The sequence below is a fragment of the Candoia aspera genome, chromosome 1 (genome assembly GCF_035149785.1).
Source record: "Candoia aspera isolate rCanAsp1 chromosome 1, rCanAsp1.hap2, whole genome shotgun sequence".
Classification (NCBI taxonomy): domain Eukaryota; kingdom Metazoa; phylum Chordata; class Lepidosauria; order Squamata; family Boidae; genus Candoia; species Candoia aspera.
In genome coordinates, this window is record NC_086153.1 from 330,069,033 (window position 1) to 330,088,856 (window position 19,824).

At 42.6% G+C, this 19,824-nt stretch overlaps 2 protein-coding genes across 2 annotated transcripts in view; both read left to right on the forward strand.

Annotated features, from left to right (window-relative positions):
* The first annotated feature begins 1,080 nt into the window (after positions 1–1,080).
* SAXO5 (stabilizer of axonemal microtubules 5) lies at positions 1,081–12,865 on the forward strand. Its single transcript, XM_063289143.1, has 7 exons — positions 1,081–1,609; positions 2,384–2,487; positions 4,204–4,298; positions 5,837–5,949; positions 7,754–7,813; positions 10,966–11,063; positions 12,683–12,865. The coding sequence occupies exons 1-7, from the start codon at positions 1,081–1,083 to the stop codon at positions 12,863–12,865; spliced, it is 1,182 nt and encodes a 393-aa protein (XP_063145213.1).
* Positions 12,866–15,180: 2,315 nt separating this feature from the next.
* ARRDC2 (arrestin domain containing 2) overlaps positions 15,181–19,824 on the forward strand; it is a 463,191-nt gene continuing 458,547 nt past the window's right edge. Inside the window, exon 1 of the mRNA XM_063290677.1 lies at positions 15,181–15,806. Coding sequence (XP_063146747.1) covers positions 15,539–15,806 — 268 coding nt within the window. The 5' untranslated portion in view covers positions 15,181–15,538. The remainder of the gene's footprint in view (positions 15,807–19,824) is intronic.

Below are 19,824 nucleotides of genomic sequence, written 5' to 3' on the forward strand. Positions count from 1 at the left end.
ATTCTGAGAAATTGTACAGGGAAGAAGTAAACAAGCATTTAACAGATGTAAACATCAAGAAAACTTGGAGAGAGCATAGTCTGTAATTAACTGAGAGGTGACCAGGTGACCAATAAAACATAATTTGGGCAAAAGTTTATCCCCTTGTTCTCTCTCTCTCTCTCTCTCTCTCACACACACACACCAACCATGCTGGACTTTTACAGTTAGGCAATGGAATGTCCATCTTGATTAAAATATGGGTGCTTTTACAATATTAATGACAAGCTGCATTATGACACCAAACTTAATCTGTTGCTGATGAAATGAAGAGCTGATTGCAATGATAAACACTTTCCAAAGTGGGGTCACAAGTCTTCTTGTTGATTTAGCAAAAAAAAAATCAGAGCAGATCCTGGGCCTTACTGTAAGCCTAGTTACAGGACAGTGATAGCTACCATCAGGCCTCCTTCTAACCCAGCACAGCTTGGGACCTGCATCACTGGCTCCATCTCCTCTCCACTCCCACACAAGGCCTTTGTTTGTCTGAATCATGAGTTGTGGTGTTGTTTATTTTATTCTTAGGGGCCTGGCAGTCCTAAGCGCTTATCCTGGAAAGGAAACGCAACTGAAGAGTGATTCATGGGCCTGTCTAAGAGAGCCCTCTTGTGACCACTTGACTCTCCACTCACCAGAGGGGGTAACCTACTGTGAGAAACTTTACCAAGTTGGGGTGAGCTCTCTTTTCTGTGATGTCATAATTCATAAAGCTGTATTCCATTCTGGAATACAGAAAACAAAGGAATGTTTTATTGAATCAGGCAGCAGATGAAAGATCCAAATATTGGATGGGTAGTTCCTCATTGCCCTCTAAACCACCCACATTTCTGGAAGGACTTGAAGGATATTCTTCTTCTACACATCCCCTTTTTGAAGAGATATGTATAGCTTTTACTTACCTAAACAAAAATCCTAAAGTTATAGGTTTTCTAGATCCATGCCTCCTTGCCAAAATTAGAGATTTTTGACTCCCAGTTCTCTCTTTTCTCCTGTGCACTTTGCTAATCTTCTACTGGTTGCTACCTAACTGCAGGTTGCACAATGCCCTTCTTACCACAAATCCCAGCTCCTCTGGCCACTCAATCCTTCCTGAGGGCTTCCCATTTCAAGTTGGGCTTTGACCAGCAGCCTGAGGGTAGCACAGTATTCTCCCCTTACTGTACGGACTATCCTCCTAGATGGGGCACCTACCAGCGAGAACCCATTCAGCCTCCCAAATGCGCTGGTGTACTGAACCAAGACATGGACAATTCCTGGGACACTCGCTCAGAAACATGCCTTGCATATCCATCCTGGCCTTTGGAGTCAAGATCTGCTATTTGTCCACCTGCCTCCTGCTTCCAAATGCACGCAGATCCCCGCCACAGCATCCTCACTTCTATCACTCGAGAAAGCTATTCTTATCCTTCTAGCATACCGCACATCACCCTCAACCGTGTAGACAAGTGGGATGACAGTGTTCCCAGTGGGGACAAAGAGAAGGAACCCCTGCCAGGTTCCCTTTACCAGCAATCCTACCCAGCCTACAAAGGGATGCTACCTGCAGTCAAGGCTCCAAGCCAACACCTGGGTGTGTTTGCCAAACCTATAGCAAGTTCAAACCTTCTAACCTACCTCTCACTAAGGCAGCATATGTCCACGAAGACCTATCCCAATGGTGACTTTTGCCTAGAACCGCACCTGGACAGTCTTTGGGCATTCCTTTTAATTTCCCAAATACTCTGAGAGTCTCTAAGTCTGTGCAGTGGGCCTAGACTGAACCTTTTGACCAGGGCTAACAGCCAAGTGCCACTGATCATATGCAGAGTGCCTTCATGTTTTCATGGAAGGTAAACTGAGCAGGCCAAGTTCAGATTCAGGGCTGGAGCATCTCTCTGGCATGCAGGTGATCTCAGATTCATTTGTTAGCTTCTGCAATTAAAATATTCTCAGCCATGTTTGGAAGAGCATTGTACTGCTGCTGCCAAGCAAAATAAATAATACTGAGCTAGATGGAGCAGTGATGTGTGAAAGCAGTGGTGGAGTTCAATCTCTGTGAAGGTTGGCAGAGGCTTCCCTCTTCTAGACAGCTTGGGAAGCTATTGCTGGTTGGTTGGTTGGTTGGTTGTATGAATCAAGACAATGTGTGTCCTGGTTCACCTAGCATATGGTAGGTGGCTCAGCAGCATTTGAAGAATGCTTCCCTTGCCAAAGTGTCATTCATATCACACATACACACTCATTTATACATAGATCTGTTGCCTATATCTTTCTGATCTGGCAAAGGGGGAGTGGAATAAGAGCCTGGTTTAGATAGCCATCCTGACTGATCTACCATGATGGATTTTCTGGTCTTCCTTGACAGGAGGCAGTTCTGCCCTGAGAGGTGATGGCCATAACTATTTCAACACCTTTTACCAATCAGAGTTTACAGGGGAATGGACGCCTCCAGTCAAGGGCTGCAGTGAGGTAAGTGTGTACAAGGTCATTTGGCTTCTGACCTGTATTTCCTTGCTACCAATTTGGGCTTGGCTAAGTAAGAGGATGTGCAAAGTATTCATTCTCACATGAGAAGCAGGAGGGGAATGCAGCCGGAGTAGACAAACCAAGTAGAGAACACAGGTGTGGAGCCAACAAAACAGAGGAGGCAAAGGTGGTCTCACCATGTAGTATAGGGAAGAGGAATTAGCGTTAACAGATCCTGGGAAATATACATGAGCCAGCTGGGCCTGTGCAAAGGTGGTAGCTTCCATTAAAACAGAATGGAATGAGATTGCATTTTTAATATGAAAAAGTTAGCCAAGAAATTTTTCACCTGAGCCCTGATAGAAAATCAGCAAGAGCTGACAATGTTCTGGATTAACCATCATTATTATTATTATTATTATTATTATTATTATTATTATTAATTCAATTTATATCACCGCCCATCTGTCCCAATGGGAGCATCATCTCTGTTTTTACAGGCATAGCATCTTGTGAGACTTGGCCATCTTTAATTTATACAACCATTCCTAAACAAAGGAGGTAGAAATGTTTTTGATCTCCCAACTGGAGATATAATACAACTAGATCAGTGTTTCTCAACCTTGGCAACTCTAAGACATGTGGACTTCATGGCTGGCTGGGGAATTCTGGGAGTTGAAGTCCACACATCTTAAAGTTGCCAAGGTTGAGAAAAAACACTGAACTAGATCTTTACAGAACCTGATAGTACCCAGAATCAATCTAAGAAAGATGCAGAAAATGCCCACCCCTCAATGATAGATGAGAAAGGACTGCCACAGCTCCCATATGAGGAAAGATGGGGTAGAAAATGTGGATGGGGCAAGGTTTTCTCCCTTTCTCACAATATTAGACCATGGGCAGCAAGGAGTATTTGATTACACAGCATAAATTAAAGTACGGGATTTATTGTGGTCAGCCACTACCATGATTTTAAGAAGGAACTAGATATATTTATAAAAAAACAAGACTATCAGTGATTCCTGCTCTTGGCAGTTGCACGTGACCTTGGCTGAGTGTGCATGCTAATTCAGAACAGGAACCTTGTTTGTCCAAGAGACAACTATTTGGCAGTTGAGGAGATGCATTGAAAGGACAAATTTAATATTTCAGCTTTCCTGGCATGTAGCAGGAAAAAGCCCAGGAATTTCTCCCAGGAAAGAATGGGTCAGTAGCTACTTTAGCAGCCGCAGAATAATGACAGTCCCGCCACTCCAAAATCTTTTTGCTGGCAGTCAAGCACATCAGTTTAATCCATTGGCAATATGTATCCGAAAATTTCTGCAGCTGGCATACAAAACCAAGATGCTGCTATTCATAGGTAGACCACCTCTACATATGCAGGCGCTAGTCAGCTATTACGGCTGATAGCTATTGACAGATCCAAAAGTAAGAAAAACCCTGAGATTGACCATCTAATTGAACATTCCTCTTCTAAGAGTGACTAACTGAACATTTCTGGTGAAGCATGGAAGCAATAATCCAGCGTTAATTAGAGGCAGACTGCTTCTGAAATGGGAAATGCCACAGTTATTATAGCCATTGGAGGATTCATTCATTCATTCATTCATTCAATTGTGCCCACCATTTTAAAAGCACCTGCTGCTAATGGCAGCACAACACAAGAAGGAAAGGTGTCACTTCCAACATCGGGTCACCTCGTGTATTTTCCTATTGCAGAATGTGGTATCTATAGTCTTTGGTGACCCCCAGTACTTTCAGGCAGTGAGTGAGCAGCAGCATGCATATACTGTCCAGAAACCTGAAGGCCCACGGTAAGCAATGTACTGCTTGCTTCAGAAAGAGATAACTGGGTTGAATAAGGCTGTAGTTTCTTGTGGGTCATGTTAATATAATGCTTCTCAAACCTCCTAGAGTTACAAGCTCCTTCCACATTAAGCAATCTGCTGAGGAATGTACCTGAATGTCCTTTGGTTATCCTCATGTTTTTGTTTTAATTGCTTAATATTTTTATAGTCTACCTTTCTAATACTAGGCTTCCAAGATGCCATGCAACAAAGTTGGTCAATGTGTCACTCATGGGCATCATGACCCTTGCAATGCTACTACCTGTCCTCTCTGATTTTAAAAAAGTTCATTTTAAAAATTAGAAACTAAAATTATCTTTGACTCGAGCTTGACTACTAGGGACTTACATGGAGGTAATGAAACAGGTTTCTTAAACAATATGGAAGTGGTTTACCATTGCCTTTTTCTGCTGGGTGTGGGTGTGGATGTATGGTGTATCCTATTTTAGCTTATAGCCTTTGGCTTCCCAGATAGTCCCCAGTGAAATTACAAACCAGGGCTAACCCAGCTTAGCCTCCTAGCTTAGCCAAGGTCAGCTAGGTGCTGCCATCTAGTTGTAATTAAATCATGGTTATCACATCAGCAGCAGCATCGTCAGCATCATCTCTGTTTTCACAGGCATAGCATCTTGTGACACTTGGCCATCTTTAATTTATACAATTAAAAGATTTTGCTGCTGTTGTTGACTAAGATTATACCAGCCTTCCTCAATCCTCAGATGCATTGGGACTGAAGTATCCAAAATTCCCAGCCAGGAAAGTTAACTGGAACTGTTGTTCTTAATATGTGAAAACTTTTCTGTTTTATATTGAAACAAGGTTAAGGATTTAAGACTGGTTTTCCAAAAAGTTGCTTTTTGGGAATAATGTACTATATAGTATTTGGAGAATGCTATTGAAGTTACAGTTGAACAGCCCAATCAAAGAACTCCCAAGGAGAGAACAACACCCCTACTAACACAAGCAGGGCAAGCCACAGTATATAAACTGAGAGCGAGGCCCACTCCCTCTTTGCACTGAAGATGTTGCCTAGTCTGGCAATGAAACGTCTGCAAGAAAACAGCAAGGCTCAGAGAGCACCAAGGACTTCACAGTTCAACCCTGAGCTACAAATATTTGCTTCGATCAGTTGAATTTATTTGTACTGTATGTGAACATTTTGTAATTATACTAGCTTGGGAGAAGAAGAGATTCATCCCCTATTCCAGTGTTTCTCAACCCTGGCAACTTTAAGATGTGTGGACTTCAACTCCCTGAATTCCTCAGCCAACATCTTATAGTTGCTAAGGTTTAAGTGCTTAATAGCTATTTGTGACACTCCAACTTTGGATGAAGTTTGCCCATCTTGAGATTTGATGACTGCACTGGTTCTTATGATGATTTCCACTTTTGTGCACCATCTTGAATCTTTTTTGATTTGGAAGCCCTATAAATCTAATAAAGTATTAAGTCCATTATTAAGTCCATTATTCTTAATCACTAGTAATTCAAGTTTTTTCCCACAGCTATGACCCAGAGATTGCCTCAGCGATGGTGCACCATTCAAACATTCAGCCTGGGGACGGACAGCACAGGTTTTCTACTATCATGTCTGAATCATACTTATGGAAGCAACCGGGTATGGTGAAAGGGAGGGAACCAAGATTGCAATAGCTCAGGGAGGGTTTCCAGCTCTATTAAATATGCAATTTGGCTAACCCTACACAATGTGTATGTTAGAGATCTGAATTCAGCAGAAGCCCCTGTGAGAGGATAACTGAAATAATTCTGAGTAGCAGAAAGTACCACTACACACACACACACACAGGTCTGTGGGTGGATGGGTGGGAAGGTGGACATATGATAGATGATAGATGATTGATAGATGATAGATGATAGATGATAGATCCATCTTGGGTGCAGAGTATGGTCTTAGCCCAGCTGTTAATGAATACTAAAAGGACATTTGTAATATTTCAAGGAAAAGGTACATTAGTCCTAATTTAAATCATACATAAGTCAAGACATTCCCTGCATCTGATGAAGTGAGTGGCAGTTCATGAAAGCTTATGCCTTTTAGTAAAGCCTTTAAGTTGAAAAAGGTGCTACCAGATTCCTATGGATTCCTTATGAAATGCATGAGGATAGAAACATTTTACTTCTATATAAACTACATCTTGAAAAGAAGGAAGTACAAGGGAAAGAGGAAGGCAGGAAGTTCTCTTTCCTTCTTAAACCCAGAGAGTCATTTCACTAAGAGGAGACCAGGGACAGTGTGAGAAGAACTTTCCCCAAATTTCTCTCTCGCCATTTGTGCCAGTCATCAAAATAAGCTCATAAGGTCAACAGTGACATCTCCAACAGTCTGTTTTTTCAATGTGTAAAAAATGGCCTTAAGGGCAAAAGAGAGAAATTCCCTCTCTCCATGCTCAGAGATATTATTCTTAATTCAAATGTTCTAGAAGAGGATAGGAACTTCTAGCCCACAGTTTGAATCCACACTGGGAGGCCTCCTCCTCTTCCTTTGAACTGTTGAGGTCTTGATGAATCCCACCCCACCACAGGTTTGGATCTACCTGAAGGCAAGCTCTTAGAGGAGGGTGCTTCTGTATGAAGAAAGGTGCTGCCCCCTAAAAGACACAAAGCTTTCTGCTCCACTGCCCATCACTTGCATGGTTCTCTGTACATGGAGAAATGGATTGCTGGAGCCATGATTTCCCTGGTCAGTTTTCCTGTTTCCTGCTTCGTTTGTGGTACCTTTTTTTCCCCCCTTACCTGGGCACTCAGAGGAAATGGGCGAGAGATGGTTGTGAAGGAAATATGGCACTTTCCCTCCCTCTGTGTGTCTTACGGAATTCTATCTTCTGAGTTTTGTGGCTGGCAAGTATCTTATGGCGTAGAAGAGAGCCCAAAAAACAAGAGAAAGTTAATGTCCTGGGGCCATGGTCAACTTAACATGCTGGCAGTGCAATGCTGAACTAATAACTAATGAAAAAAAGCTTCTAGCCAGACTCCAGCCCAACACTGCTGGAATACCTGTCTGTGTATCTGGATCTACTACATTCTTCATCTGCATAAAGGCGTGTGCATGAACGGGGCCAGGGGAGTCTGCAGAGGGGTCAAAATGTCAAGATGGCAGCCGCAACTAGGTAATCAAAACCCTGCATGTAAAAAAGGGTGACATTTCAGTTGCACATTGTGTCTGCCATCTTGACTTTTTGACCCCCTCTCTATGGACACTCCTGAATGGGGCATGGGATGAGTGCATCTGAACGATGTATGTAGAAGTGGGGAGATGGGAAGTGATAACGTTTGGATCCTGGCCCTGCTCACCATTTACAGACTTTACTCCTGTTCTCAGGCACTGAAAACCCCCAGCATTGAACCGTAGTTCTGATTAACTATCCTTCTCCATCTGTTCTCTGCCCTTGTGGTTTTTCCAGGCCCTCCATCCAATTCTGGCCTCAAAAAGAATGAGTCATCTATTCTCCTAGGAGATCAAGGTGAGAGGAGAAAATGCATCAGTATGACCAACAGTCAGTTTTGCTACAAACAGGTATGAACTGTCCATGCATATCCAACCCTTCTTTCCATTGCTCAGAACGAACCTTCTGGCTCCTGGCCATTTCTTACCCTCAGCTGCTGTCAAGGAAAAAAGATGTATAACAGTTAAGAGCCTAAGAAAAGTCATGCTGGGTCAGACTTAAAAGCCCATCTAATCAGTAAATCATGTAGCAATGAATTTCACATCTTCACTACTGTATGTGCAGTGTTAAGAAATCCTTTTATGTGTCCTAAATCTCTCACCATTCAGCTTCACTGGATAATCCTGGGTTTAAAAACAAGTTAAGAAAAATATTGTTCCCTCTTCATTTTCTCTGCACTGTGAATAATGCAGAAATATCTTCTGTTCCTCATCTGACATTTTTCTGAAGTGAAAAAAAGCCAAAGATTTGATATCACAGATGCCCCTTTCCGTACCTTTTCCATTTTTACAAAGTTATTTCTGAGATGCAATGATCAAAACATTATACAAGATTTCAGACATAGATAATTTTGAGTTTCCTTCCCTAAAGCCATTTAATACATTTTCATCAACATGTAAGAATGATCCATACTGCTATCCTTCTACTGGTCCCTAAGATTTTATCCCTTGATAAAATCAGGCCATCTATTTCTGGAATGCCTGATGGGTGGGATAACAGCTGGACAGAGGCATCAGGCCAGACACAATGAGAAACAGGATACTGAATTAGATGACTCTTTGGCTAGTTCCTGTATGGCTCCAATATGATAGAATTGAAAACCTTGGAGACTTTCTGGTCCAATCTCCTGCCTGGAATATCCCAGACACATCACTGTCCAACCTATGCTTGAAAATTTCAGTGATGGAGGAACCACAACTCTGGGAGGCAGGCTGCTTAATAGCTCTCATCCTTAGAAAATTCCTCCTTATTTCAAGTTTGGATCTCTCTCTGTGAAGCTTCTACCCACTGGTTCTTGTCCTAAACCACTGCATATTCTCCGCTCCACAACAGAAATTCAGTGGAGCAAAGAACCATTTCTGCAAGGGAAAAAAAAGTGGAACTGTGATGTGGCCAGAATTATAAAGTAATCCTTCATTATATCCTAATAACAGAAACATTTTCCAGTCTTACCCACCCGTGCCCTGCTGGCTCAAGAAACATCCTGTATTTACCACAATATATATGAGCTTTGAGGAGGAGAAGTAGTATGAGTTATGACAATTACAGAAAGATCTTGAGGACATGAAATAATGTGTTGCTTCAGAATTAGGTATCATGGGACCTCAATGGGGTCTGGAGAATTGCCCTGTCCTAGAAAAGCAATGGGTTCAAGGAAGGACACTGACTTAAAAGCCAAGAGGGATTTCCTCATGGAGGATTCTAGCAAGAAAAGTTGAGGGGCTTCAAAAGAACAGGTGGAGGTTCAGCAAGCGTATGGGTTTTGCAAGAACCTGATGCCTCCTCCAAAGTGTGTAGCTCATAACAGAGCACTTGTGTGGGATGAAGAAAGTCCCAGTTCAAATCAGGTAGCATTTCAAGTGGCCAATGATGGGCTGGTGGTTGCTCTCTTTCAGAGCCCCTACAGAGCAGCTGCCAGTTGTGAGAAAGAAAGAGAGAGACATAAAGAAGCAGAAAGAGAGAGAGAGGGGGATGATAGAGAGATGATAGATGATAGATAGAAAGAGATAGATAAAGTATAAAGCAGATTCACGTCTTTTCTCTACACAGCCAAATGCTAAGGCTAAGGACCTTGTGGGCCAGCCACGGATTCGGCGACTAACAAAGCTCTGCTTGGGAGATACACACTTGTTGCCATCTTTCGATACTATCCAACATTTTGACTATCAGCCACCTCCTGAAATGCACAAATTGGATTCCAAAAACAAAACTTCGACTGATAGCAGCATTTGCTTCAATTATCAAGGTACAGTCCTATATTTTACAGGTGGGGTCATGTGCTAAGTCTTACAGGGGTTTCGTTCACATATACAGTACAAAGGAATCCTCAGCAAAGAAACTTGTTTCCACCCTTCCCTTTGAAAAAAATGAGCTGACACCACATTTAGTCCCACCCAGTTATGAGATGATAAAGTTGTAAAGTATCTCCTATATCCTAATGTCCACTTTTTCCAGTGCTCTTCTGTCCAACATCAGGAGCCCTGCCAAAAGAACATTTGTTGGATGGGATAAAACAATAATATTCATCCTCATCTCTTACAAAAGATGCCACTGGAGATGTCATATTGAAATAAAAAGATGATCCTACAAGAAATAGATGTTTTGGGGGGGAAAGGGGAAAAAATGAACAGGAAAATATATGCCCCTAATGTTTTCATTATGAAAAGGTAAAGGTGATATTTATCATGAAATCATGATAACAGCCTAGGTATCCTTATGTATGGGGGACGCGGTGGCGCTGCGGGTTAAACCACTGAGCTGCTGAGCTTGCTGATCGGAAGGTCGGCGGTTCGAATCTGCGTGACGGGGTGAGCTCCCGTTGCTAGTCCCAGCTCCTGCCAACCTAGCAGTTCGGAAACACGCAAATGTGAGTCGATTACTAGGTACCGCTTCGGCGGGCAGGTAACGGCATTCCGTTTAGTCATGCCAGCCACATGACCACGGAGGAAGTGTCTACAGACAAACGCCGGCTCTTCGGCTTTGAAACGGAGATGAGCACCGCCCCCCTAGAGTCCGACACGACTGGACTTAATGTCAAGGGAAACCTTTACCTTTACCTATCCTTATGTATAGTGGTGGTTTGGAATTATTGTAGGAGAAGAGCTTGTAGGATTCCCCCAATCAAGGGAAAATAGCGAGTGGCTGTGTTCACATAGTGCACTTAATCAGGTCAGCTACAAACCTACTGACTGCATTCATGCAACATGTTAAGTTCAGCTATTTTTAACCTATATTTTTAATGGTTTCATGTATTCCTTAGTTGATCGGGTAATGAACTGTAGCTCGGTTAATGTGTGAAAACTGCCAGTTTGTTCTTAGAGGAGATCATTTTCACCCTTTTTTTTTTGTTGCCATTCTAGATGTATCTTTGCCTAATCCTCATTTAATCTTTTTGTGGGAGGGAGAGCAATGTTTGTTTCTTAAACATTATGGTTTTTTTTTTCATTCAGATCTTGGAGTGCCCATCATCACCAGCACAACTACACAGGATATGCTTCTTCCTCACCAAGCGAAGAAGTATCAGCTGACAGAGGAAGAACTACAAAAGGTTGGGAGGGATCTTTATTTTGGGTGCCTTACAGAAGCACACGGTAACTGTCCCACAGGCTTTAGCGCTGTCAGCTGGGCCATTTAAGATCAAAAAGTGTCCCTTCTCATTGATGGTGTATTTCCCCCTGAGTATTCCTGGTGAAAAAGATAAAGTCTCCTTCAAGTCACACACTATGTTTGATGATTTCACATGCACGTCTGTGTAGTCCTTTTGGCAACAATACCAAAAGGTGTCTTGTTGTTTTGTTGTTTTACTTCCTAGTCTAACGCACTGCTCTGGAATCCCTCTAAGACCCCTGTCCAAATACTAACCAGGTTGGATGATGCCTAGCTTTTTGAGATCAACCAGAGATGATGGGGCATTATCCCTAGTTAGGTGAAGACAAATGGTTCCTTCTACACAGGATAGCAGATCTCCGGAAGACCGTCTTAAGTAGCATCCTTTTCCCCTCTCCATCTTTTCAACTTGTATTTCAGTCTCCAAATTCAAAACTAGCAAACCGCTATTTCTCTGCCTTCTCTTGCTAGCTCTGTTGGATATTTCAGACAGGAGCTCACTTCTAAGTGAAATTCCTAGTGAAGAAATATTAATTGGCTGTTAACCTAGGCCCAAGCTACCCAAAGGATGATCTCCTTTCCTATTAGCCAATCTGGTGGGGAGGTTATTTTAATTTCCCTCTCCTCAGGTGATCTGTTGGACCCTCTATCCTGTTTTATGCTACCTGTATGTCTTCTCAGTTCAGGCAGCCGTTTTACTTGCTAGGTTCTGGATTCAGATGTGCTTTGCTTTACAGTCCAGCCCATTGACACTAACTCTGCTGTGGAGCCAGAAATGGAGACTGAGCTGTAAAACATTGGGATCTGATCTTGTGAAGCTGAGGAGTCTTCCCTGGAGCTGAGCCTGCCCTCTGAAACCCACATGGCCCCAACTCTGTTGAGCTGCAAAAACTTTGTTTTTCCAGTCAGCCCTAGGATAGGGTGCAGTGAATTATCTACTAGGTAGTTTATTTTGATGGCTTAATCTTTTTTTGAGTTGGTTATCCTCCTCAGTGAGTGGTAATGTTATCTTTACTACTTTTATTATTGTTTTAACCCCAATATGTAAACTGCCTAGAGTTTCTGTCATGGGTACGGATGGTGAGCAGGAGGGGGCCCCTATCCCAGGGGGAAAACGCATGCGTAGTTTAGAGACTTTGAGCTGTCAAAGAAACCCAGAACAGATCCGACTTGACTTTTGGGGGTTTATCTGTCTGGGTTTTCCCATGCTTCTTCAGTTTGGTAGGATTTTCTGTCTACAATAGCAGTAAATAAAACACTAGAGACTTCTTCCTCGTCTCAGCGTGGTTGTTGCTTAGTCAGGAGAGTTTCCTTGGTGATTGAGGCAGTACAGTATATGGACAAGTAAATAAATAAATACGTTTGCACCTGTCTTTATCATCCTTGCATTGTTCATAATTATTGCACTAATTTTTCACAGGATCTTACGATTTCTAAATCGTCATGGCCATCCTAAGTGCTGCAAATATCACAAGAAGGGCTGGGTTCAAATAAAGGGTGATAAAAACACTTAGCACATTGTGAAAGATTTATTCTTTGACCCTTTTTCTGCCTTTCCAGATTAAATATTCCCATCTGATCCACCCATGGAAGGGGCAACGTTGGTTCAGCACTGAACAAAAGGATGCCTACGCGGAAAAGTACAGTGGGCCAATCACACTTGCAACTGCAGACTTCCAAGGGAGCAGTGTTCCCCTGGGCACTATGGTCAAGTATCAACCCAGGAAGAAGTTGGCTGTTTGAAAAATGTCTCTTTAACTGAGATGTTTGAATGAATAAATCAGATGCCTGTTGGCTTGCTGCTGAAAAATATCTACATGGTGTAGAGGCCATCAAGGTCTTCCCTTCTTCAGTCCCATCGATCTTCACAAACTTGGCTTCATGGCAGAATTAGTTTCACAGGTTGGAGATGTCCTAATGTATGTGTCCCTGTCCCACCTTTAGGTCATATCTAGCTCCCTCCCTCCTTTCTGAAGGCAAATTATTTTATTTATTTTATTAAACAAATTTATATGGCCACCCAACTCACAGATGGTGACTTCGGGCCAGGGCCGCAACTAGGGTCTGTGTCACCCGGGACAAACATGGATTCCGCGCCCATTTTGGCACCCCCCCCCAATGCTGCGCCTGGGGCACATGCCCCACTTGCCCCCCCCCCCCCCCCGTTGCAGCCCTGCTCCAGGCGGCTTACAAAATTAAAATCCATAAAAACAACCCAGACCTCATGGCGGCAGCAAACACCTTCAAATTAACCATTTGATTGGCTCTGAAGTGACCTGGGGACCCCAGGCCCGTTGACAAAACCACGTCTTCAGGACGTCTTCCAGCACAGAGCTAGACCACAGCAGAAACTTCTGAAGTCTGAAGAAAACATTGCTGGCATAATTACTCAAGGCCTTTTATATCTATATTAAAAAAAAGTTGCAATCTCCCCAGAATTTCTGACAGTTGGCAATTCTGCGCCATCACTAAAGCTCCTTCCTAGATATTGTTCCTCACTGTCCTGATCCTGTAGAGCCACATGAATGTCCCTCTTAGCCACAAAACTGGGGGCCGAGTAGAATTTTGTAACTGCCTTATATGTCATGAGCACTGATGGCGAGCAGGAGGGGGCCCCTATCCAGGGGGGGAAACGCATGCGTAGTACTGAGGAATTAAGCAGCCATTCAAAGAGACACATCAGACCCGCCTTAACTTTTGGGGTTTATCTGTCTGGGTTTTTCCCACGCTTCTTCAGTTTGTTAGGATTTTCTGTCTAATGTAGCAGTAATAAACACTAGAGACCTACTCCTCTTCTCAGCGTGGTTCCTGGCTGTTAGGACGTTATATCAGCAATCAGAACAATCACGTGATCTTTTCTCCTGACATTTTCACCTTAATATTAATACCACATCACATACTACACAAAGTAGTTCACACATTGTCATACAATTTCTCACCTTTGCTTTAAATTTGTTTTTTTTTTAATTCTACAGGACAATGTAATTCCAGAGGTTACATGCTTTGTATTATTTTGTGTCATAGTTGAGTAACTGCAGTCTGCTTTTTTGTCATAGATACTCTTGATTGTTAGACAATGCTGCCATAAAAGTACAAGCTGTCAACTTTAAAAAAAATCACCTCTAAAATCAGTCTAAGAACAAACAATTACACTAAGCCAAAGACTGGAGGTAAAAGAGCAGCAATCAAATCACAAACCATGGGGAATAGAAACTCTCTGTGGTGTCACAGATACGGGGTTCAAATTAAAACAGGTTTCTTTACAATACTTACAATAGGCAGTACTTACATTATTACATTTTTTTAGTCTGGTGGCCATACAAATGCTGTAAATAAATATATACAGACAGACAGATATATACTTTGCAGAGTTGGCAGTATATGAATCTTGCAAATGGATAAATAAATGCACTAATATATATATATATATATATATATATATATATATATATATACGTAAACACATATGAATATACATGAACACACTATGTGTATAGGTAGGCATATGCTTCCATGTTCAATTAATATTTATATTCTGCTTTACTTTTCCAAACATGACCACTAATTAAACGCTCAAAACAACTAATATAAAATTAGGTAAATTGTACATGTGTGTGTACATCTGTGTCTATGTTGATGTGTGTATATATAATTAGCAGCATTTCATATACAGTATAATGCCAGTTTTTAACAAAATTACAACAAAATAGAATTAACCCTGGAAATAATTATTAATTGGCAACCAACAGTCATCCGAAACGTGAGCGTTTGCCCATTCAAAACCATTCATCTCATCCAAAAACCTAATTAAAAAGATGCTCCCACTATCACGAAGAGTTAAATGCAAATATGCAAGTGTCAGAAATACGCAGCAGGGAAATGACTGGCTTGAACTTCCCCGCCTCCATCCTGGGTTTAGTGCTTTCTCAGTGCATAGGCTGAAAGGCATCTCTGCACGCTGTACTTTGCAGACACTCCCTTAAAGAAGGAGTGGGGGAGCGAGAGAGGGAGGTGTCTCTGCTGGTGACGCTCCTCGCCTGTTGCTGTCAGTTGTACGGTTAAGGCAAGGCTATGCACCTCATAAGTCAACAGGAAAGAGAACCAGCCAGTCAGTCCCCTTGTGTGATGGCAGGCAGTGGCTGTAGGCAAAGCCCAGGTCTTCCCTCTCCAAGCCCCAGACTTTTCGACTGAGGCCAGGAGCATCTCCACACCCTTGGATTCTGCACCTCACCTGCAAGTCTGAAGGCCTGGTCTGACACAGACCCAGTTCTGCTGTGGAGCACAGCTCAGGGCTAGGCACCGAAGCATAGTTGCACCCAAAAGACACCCTTTGAACATCGTGTTCCTGCTTTCAGAAGCGGGCTCCAACCTGTCCCGCTCTCCAGCGGCTACATTGGAGGACCCTGCAGCACAAACATGCAGCACTTCAGCAGGATACGCACTTTTATGCTGGAGCTGGATGCAGGCCGGGGTCCTGGAGTCGTGTACCGGGGAGGAGAGCTGCTCTCCGGGCGGGTGGTGTTGGATGTGGCCAAAGCACTAAAAGTGAGCGCCCTGGCAGTGTGTGCTCGGGGTTTGGCTGCTACCCACTGGCTGGAGAGCAAGAATATTGGCATGAACACGGTCTACAGTGATTACACCGCCTACGAGACCTACCTGCGAAGACGGCAGCACCTGATTAGAGGTGAGGGTCCTTTTTTCCTACCTTCCTCCAGATGTTTCCTTTCCAGCTTGCCTGGGCAAGATAGAAATACGGGTTGGTCTCTGCAGCTTCGGGAATTTGTTTGTCTCTGAGGAGTGGAACGAGGACCTGAAACGTGTTGCAAAGCATCCGTTATCTAAGCAGATGACTGTTCTGCTAACTAAAACAGAACTTAATCATTAACGGCAATTTAGCCATTTCCCCCCTGTTAAATCCCTGCCCCGCCCCAAAGAAACAAGCCTAGATTTTAACAGAAAAATTGTGTCAAACATTGTTACAGTATTTTCAAAACTGGGAAGGTTTCCGTTCTCAGCACTGTGGCCAAGAAACTGGGTGAGGCCAGAGGGCCCCGCAAATGTCCAACTTGCCAGTCCTTTTGTTTATGGCTATGCATGTTAAGCACTTTGCAAGGGAAAACAAAACGTTACTTCATAACTGGTGCATTTCAGGAAATGAATTCATTTGTGAAATGTCAACTAAACACAGATACCACGTTTCCAGGATACTGTATGCGCTTGAAAAGAGCTGGTGTTTAGATGTCTGAAATGTTCTTGTGATTTGGCTAGGGTTAGCAAATGCAGATCTTGTCAGTTTTCAGTGTGATTTATGGCCCTGCGTGGGTTGTTTTGATCGTGTTGCATTGACATTGTTGTTTTTCTTAACTGCTCCGGGTTTTTGTTGGAAAAGTAGAATGTAGAAAAGGAAGGGAGGGAGGGAGGGAGGGAGGAATGCTTTTTGGCCAAAGCTGTGCAGAGGCAAGAATTCCAATGGGAGAATTAATTATTTCTTGCCTTGAGACCAACCGGCTGCTACACTGGAGTGGAGGCAGTTCTTTGTATTTAATGAGGCCCACAAACAAGCAAAGAATTTGTAGACAGCTGGGTTCTCTAATGTGCTAGAAGTGGAATAGGCTTTGCAACACCCATATGCATGCTGGAGAGTGCCTTGGCACAACTGATTTATCCTTTGTTGCTGATCTGTACTTGAAGGATGTGGTGTTCTTTGCGCCAGAAGTGGTCAAAATAGCTACAGACTTCTATATTCTATGCTTTAAAGGTGGTTAAGCATCAAAGGGATCACCATTCTTACATTTCATTTAAAATATTTGTATCTTTGTGTCCCACCTATCCACTGAGGCAACTGGTGAAAACGTAAAACAGTTCTGCAAGATTATTCACCCAACAGCTATAAGATCCAAGGAAAGTGGAAGGAAAAATAAGAGAAATGCAAGGGAAAGGGAGGTGAAAAAGCATTATTTTGTTTTAAAATGCGGCAAATCTTTAACTTTTCCAGTGTATATCTGTTAAATCCTGATGAGAAAGGATTCTGCCTGCATTTCTATGAGAAATTCAAAGAAAAATGTGGAATGATGGAAAAGATGAGGCAGGTCGTTCCAGAGTTTTGGGGTCTCTGAGGGAAAAGATTCTGCCCTTTTTGGCACAGATCCAAGCTCTAGGCAGTGACACTATTAAGCAGCAGAAAATGGTAACTGAACCTCCATGTTCAGAGGGAGTAGGCTACATGGCACTTGTTGTTCTGGGGTAACTATGGAGCAGACTTTCTTTAGAGGCTTTTGGTAAGCCTCTGGCTGGCTGAAACACTTAGATGAATTCTCCTTTGCTGGGTTTCTCCATTAGATTCTTGTCATGGTAGACAACTGGAACTTCCATGTTCAGAAGGGTCTAAGATGAAATACTTGTCACTAGGATAATAACAGCCAAAAATGGCAATTGCCTTTCATTTTCTGTTTGTAGATTTCCTGAAGACATCTTGTGAGTCAATACTGCAAATATCTTCCTGGTCTAGATGGATCTTGATCTGGACTCAGCATGGTTCTTCTTTTCTTCTTATGTTCTTCTTATGGCACTCAAGAGCAAAAGGACCATCATACTCTTAATAAGCAGGGGAAATTATACAAGGATTGATTGCCCCAGTTTTTGTACATGAAGTATGACAGATAAAATACTAGATGAATGCAAGTTCTCTTTTGATGGACAAAGGACACACCTTACCTTTTTATGATCAGCATACAATGTGGCTTACAAAAATATGAACCATCATAGAAACAAATCACCAATCATGGTAAACTACTGGTATATATTTATGTTTATATTTATTATTCATAAGGTTGTATCACGAAGTACAACATAACTGAGTCTTAAAACAAAAGTAAGGAGACCATAAAACAATGTACATTCAAATCAACCAAATTTAAATCATATTTTACAAGAAAGGTGGAAGAAAGAAAACAAATCTTCACTTTAGCATTTAAACACTATTATCTAAAGATCCAAGGAGTGTTCCAAAGACGTCACATCATAGAAAAGGTCCTGTCTTTAGTTTGCCATCCAAATTACATACAAAATTGGGGACAATTAGAGAAGGAACCCTAATGGCAGTAGAGTGGACAAGCAAGTACTTTTGAAGCTACCGTATTAAATAATCCCACAATTTTGGAAGAGAATTTTAGGAATCTTTAGGAAGAGCAGAAAGTCAGAGAGAGAACAGTTTCTAGTTCAGCACTCCTCCATAGTCTTTGCAGGATCCCCTGGTGCATTTCTCATTTTCCTTAGTTACCATTTCCAGAAATCTTCCTGGGACCCTGGGATACCAAATCTGGAGCTGTTTGCACAAGGATGTGTAAACATCAAAAGCTTTTTTGAGATTTGACTAGGAGCAATTAACTAGCTTTGTAAATATCACCCCTCCTTAGACAACTCAGATCTTGCCTCAGTTTATGAGTCAGTGAGGCAGGAGCACCCAGGAGCTTATGATAGGCAACCTTCTCTTGCATCAAAACAACTGATTGATCCACCTACTTTATATATTGGCAATGCAGCTCAGGCAGAAACGTACCTATTCTAGTTCTGCTGCCTAAGATCCTTTCACTGGAGGTCATGTTGGGAGAATGGGGCCTGAATTTTACGTACAAAGCTATGGCTCAGTCACTATATATGGCTTCTTATGTCTTCCTAATTCAGCCAAGTGGTCCATCTAATCCACTAATGCAGGAGCAAGCAACCTTTTTGGGCCAAGGGCTCATTTGTTGTTGTTTATTCATTTAGTCGCTTCCGACTCTTCGTGACTTCATGGACCAGCCCACGCCAGAGCTTCCTGTCAGTCGTCAACACCCCCAGCTCCCCCAGGGACGAGTCCGTCACCTCTAGAATATCATCCATCCATCTTGCCCTTGGTCGGCCCCTCTTCCTTTTGCCTTCCACTCTCCCTAGCATCAGCATCTTCTCCAGGGTGTCCTGTCTTCTCATTATGTGGCCAAAGTATTTCAGTTTTGCCTTTAATATCATTCCCTCAAGTGAGCAGTCTGGCTTTATTTCCTGGAGGATGGACTGGTTGGATCTTCTTGCAGTCCAAGGCACTCTCAGAATTTTCCTCCAACACCACAGTTCAAAAGCATCGATCTTCCTTCGCTCAGCCTTCCTTATGGTCCAGCTCTCGCAGCCATATGTTACTACAGGGAACACCATTGCTTTAACTATGCGGGCCTTTGTTGTCAGTGTGATGTCTCTGCTCTTAACTATTTTATCGAGATTTGTCATTGCTCTTCTCCCAAGGATTAAGCGTCTTCTGATTTCCTGACTGCAGTCAGCATCTGCAGTAATCTTTGCACCTAGGAATACAAAGTCTTTCACTGCTTCTACATTTTCTCCCTCTATTTGCCAGTTATCGATCAAGCTGGTTGCCATAATCTTGGTTTTTTTGAGGTTTAGCTGCAAGCCAGCTTTTGCACTTTCTTCTTTCACCTTCATCATAAGGCTCCTCAGTTCCTCTTTGCTTTCAGCCATCAAAGTGGTATCATCTGCATATCTGAGATTGTTAATGTTTCTTCCAGCGATTTTAACTCCAGCCTTGGATTCCTCAAGCCCAGCTTGTCGCATGATGTGTTCTGCATACAAGTTGAATAGGTAGGGTGAGAGTATACAGCCCTGCCATACTCCTTTCCCAATCTTAAACCAGTCCGTTGTTCCGTGGTCTGTTCTTA

Bases quoted from the DNA above. Each gene is read 5' to 3' on its own strand.
- SAXO5 (XM_063289143.1), top strand. From the start codon at position 1,081: ATGCCCTTCTTACCACAAATCCCAGCTCCTCTGGCCACTCAATCCTTC. The intron at 4,299-5,836 runs GTAAGCAATGTA...TTTTTCCCACAG, and splicing joins CAGAAACCTGAAGGCCCACG to CTATGACCCAGAGATTGCCT. The intron at 7,814-10,965 runs GTGAGAGGAGAA...TTTTTCATTCAG, and splicing joins TATTCTCCTAGGAGATCAAG to ATCTTGGAGTGCCCATCATC.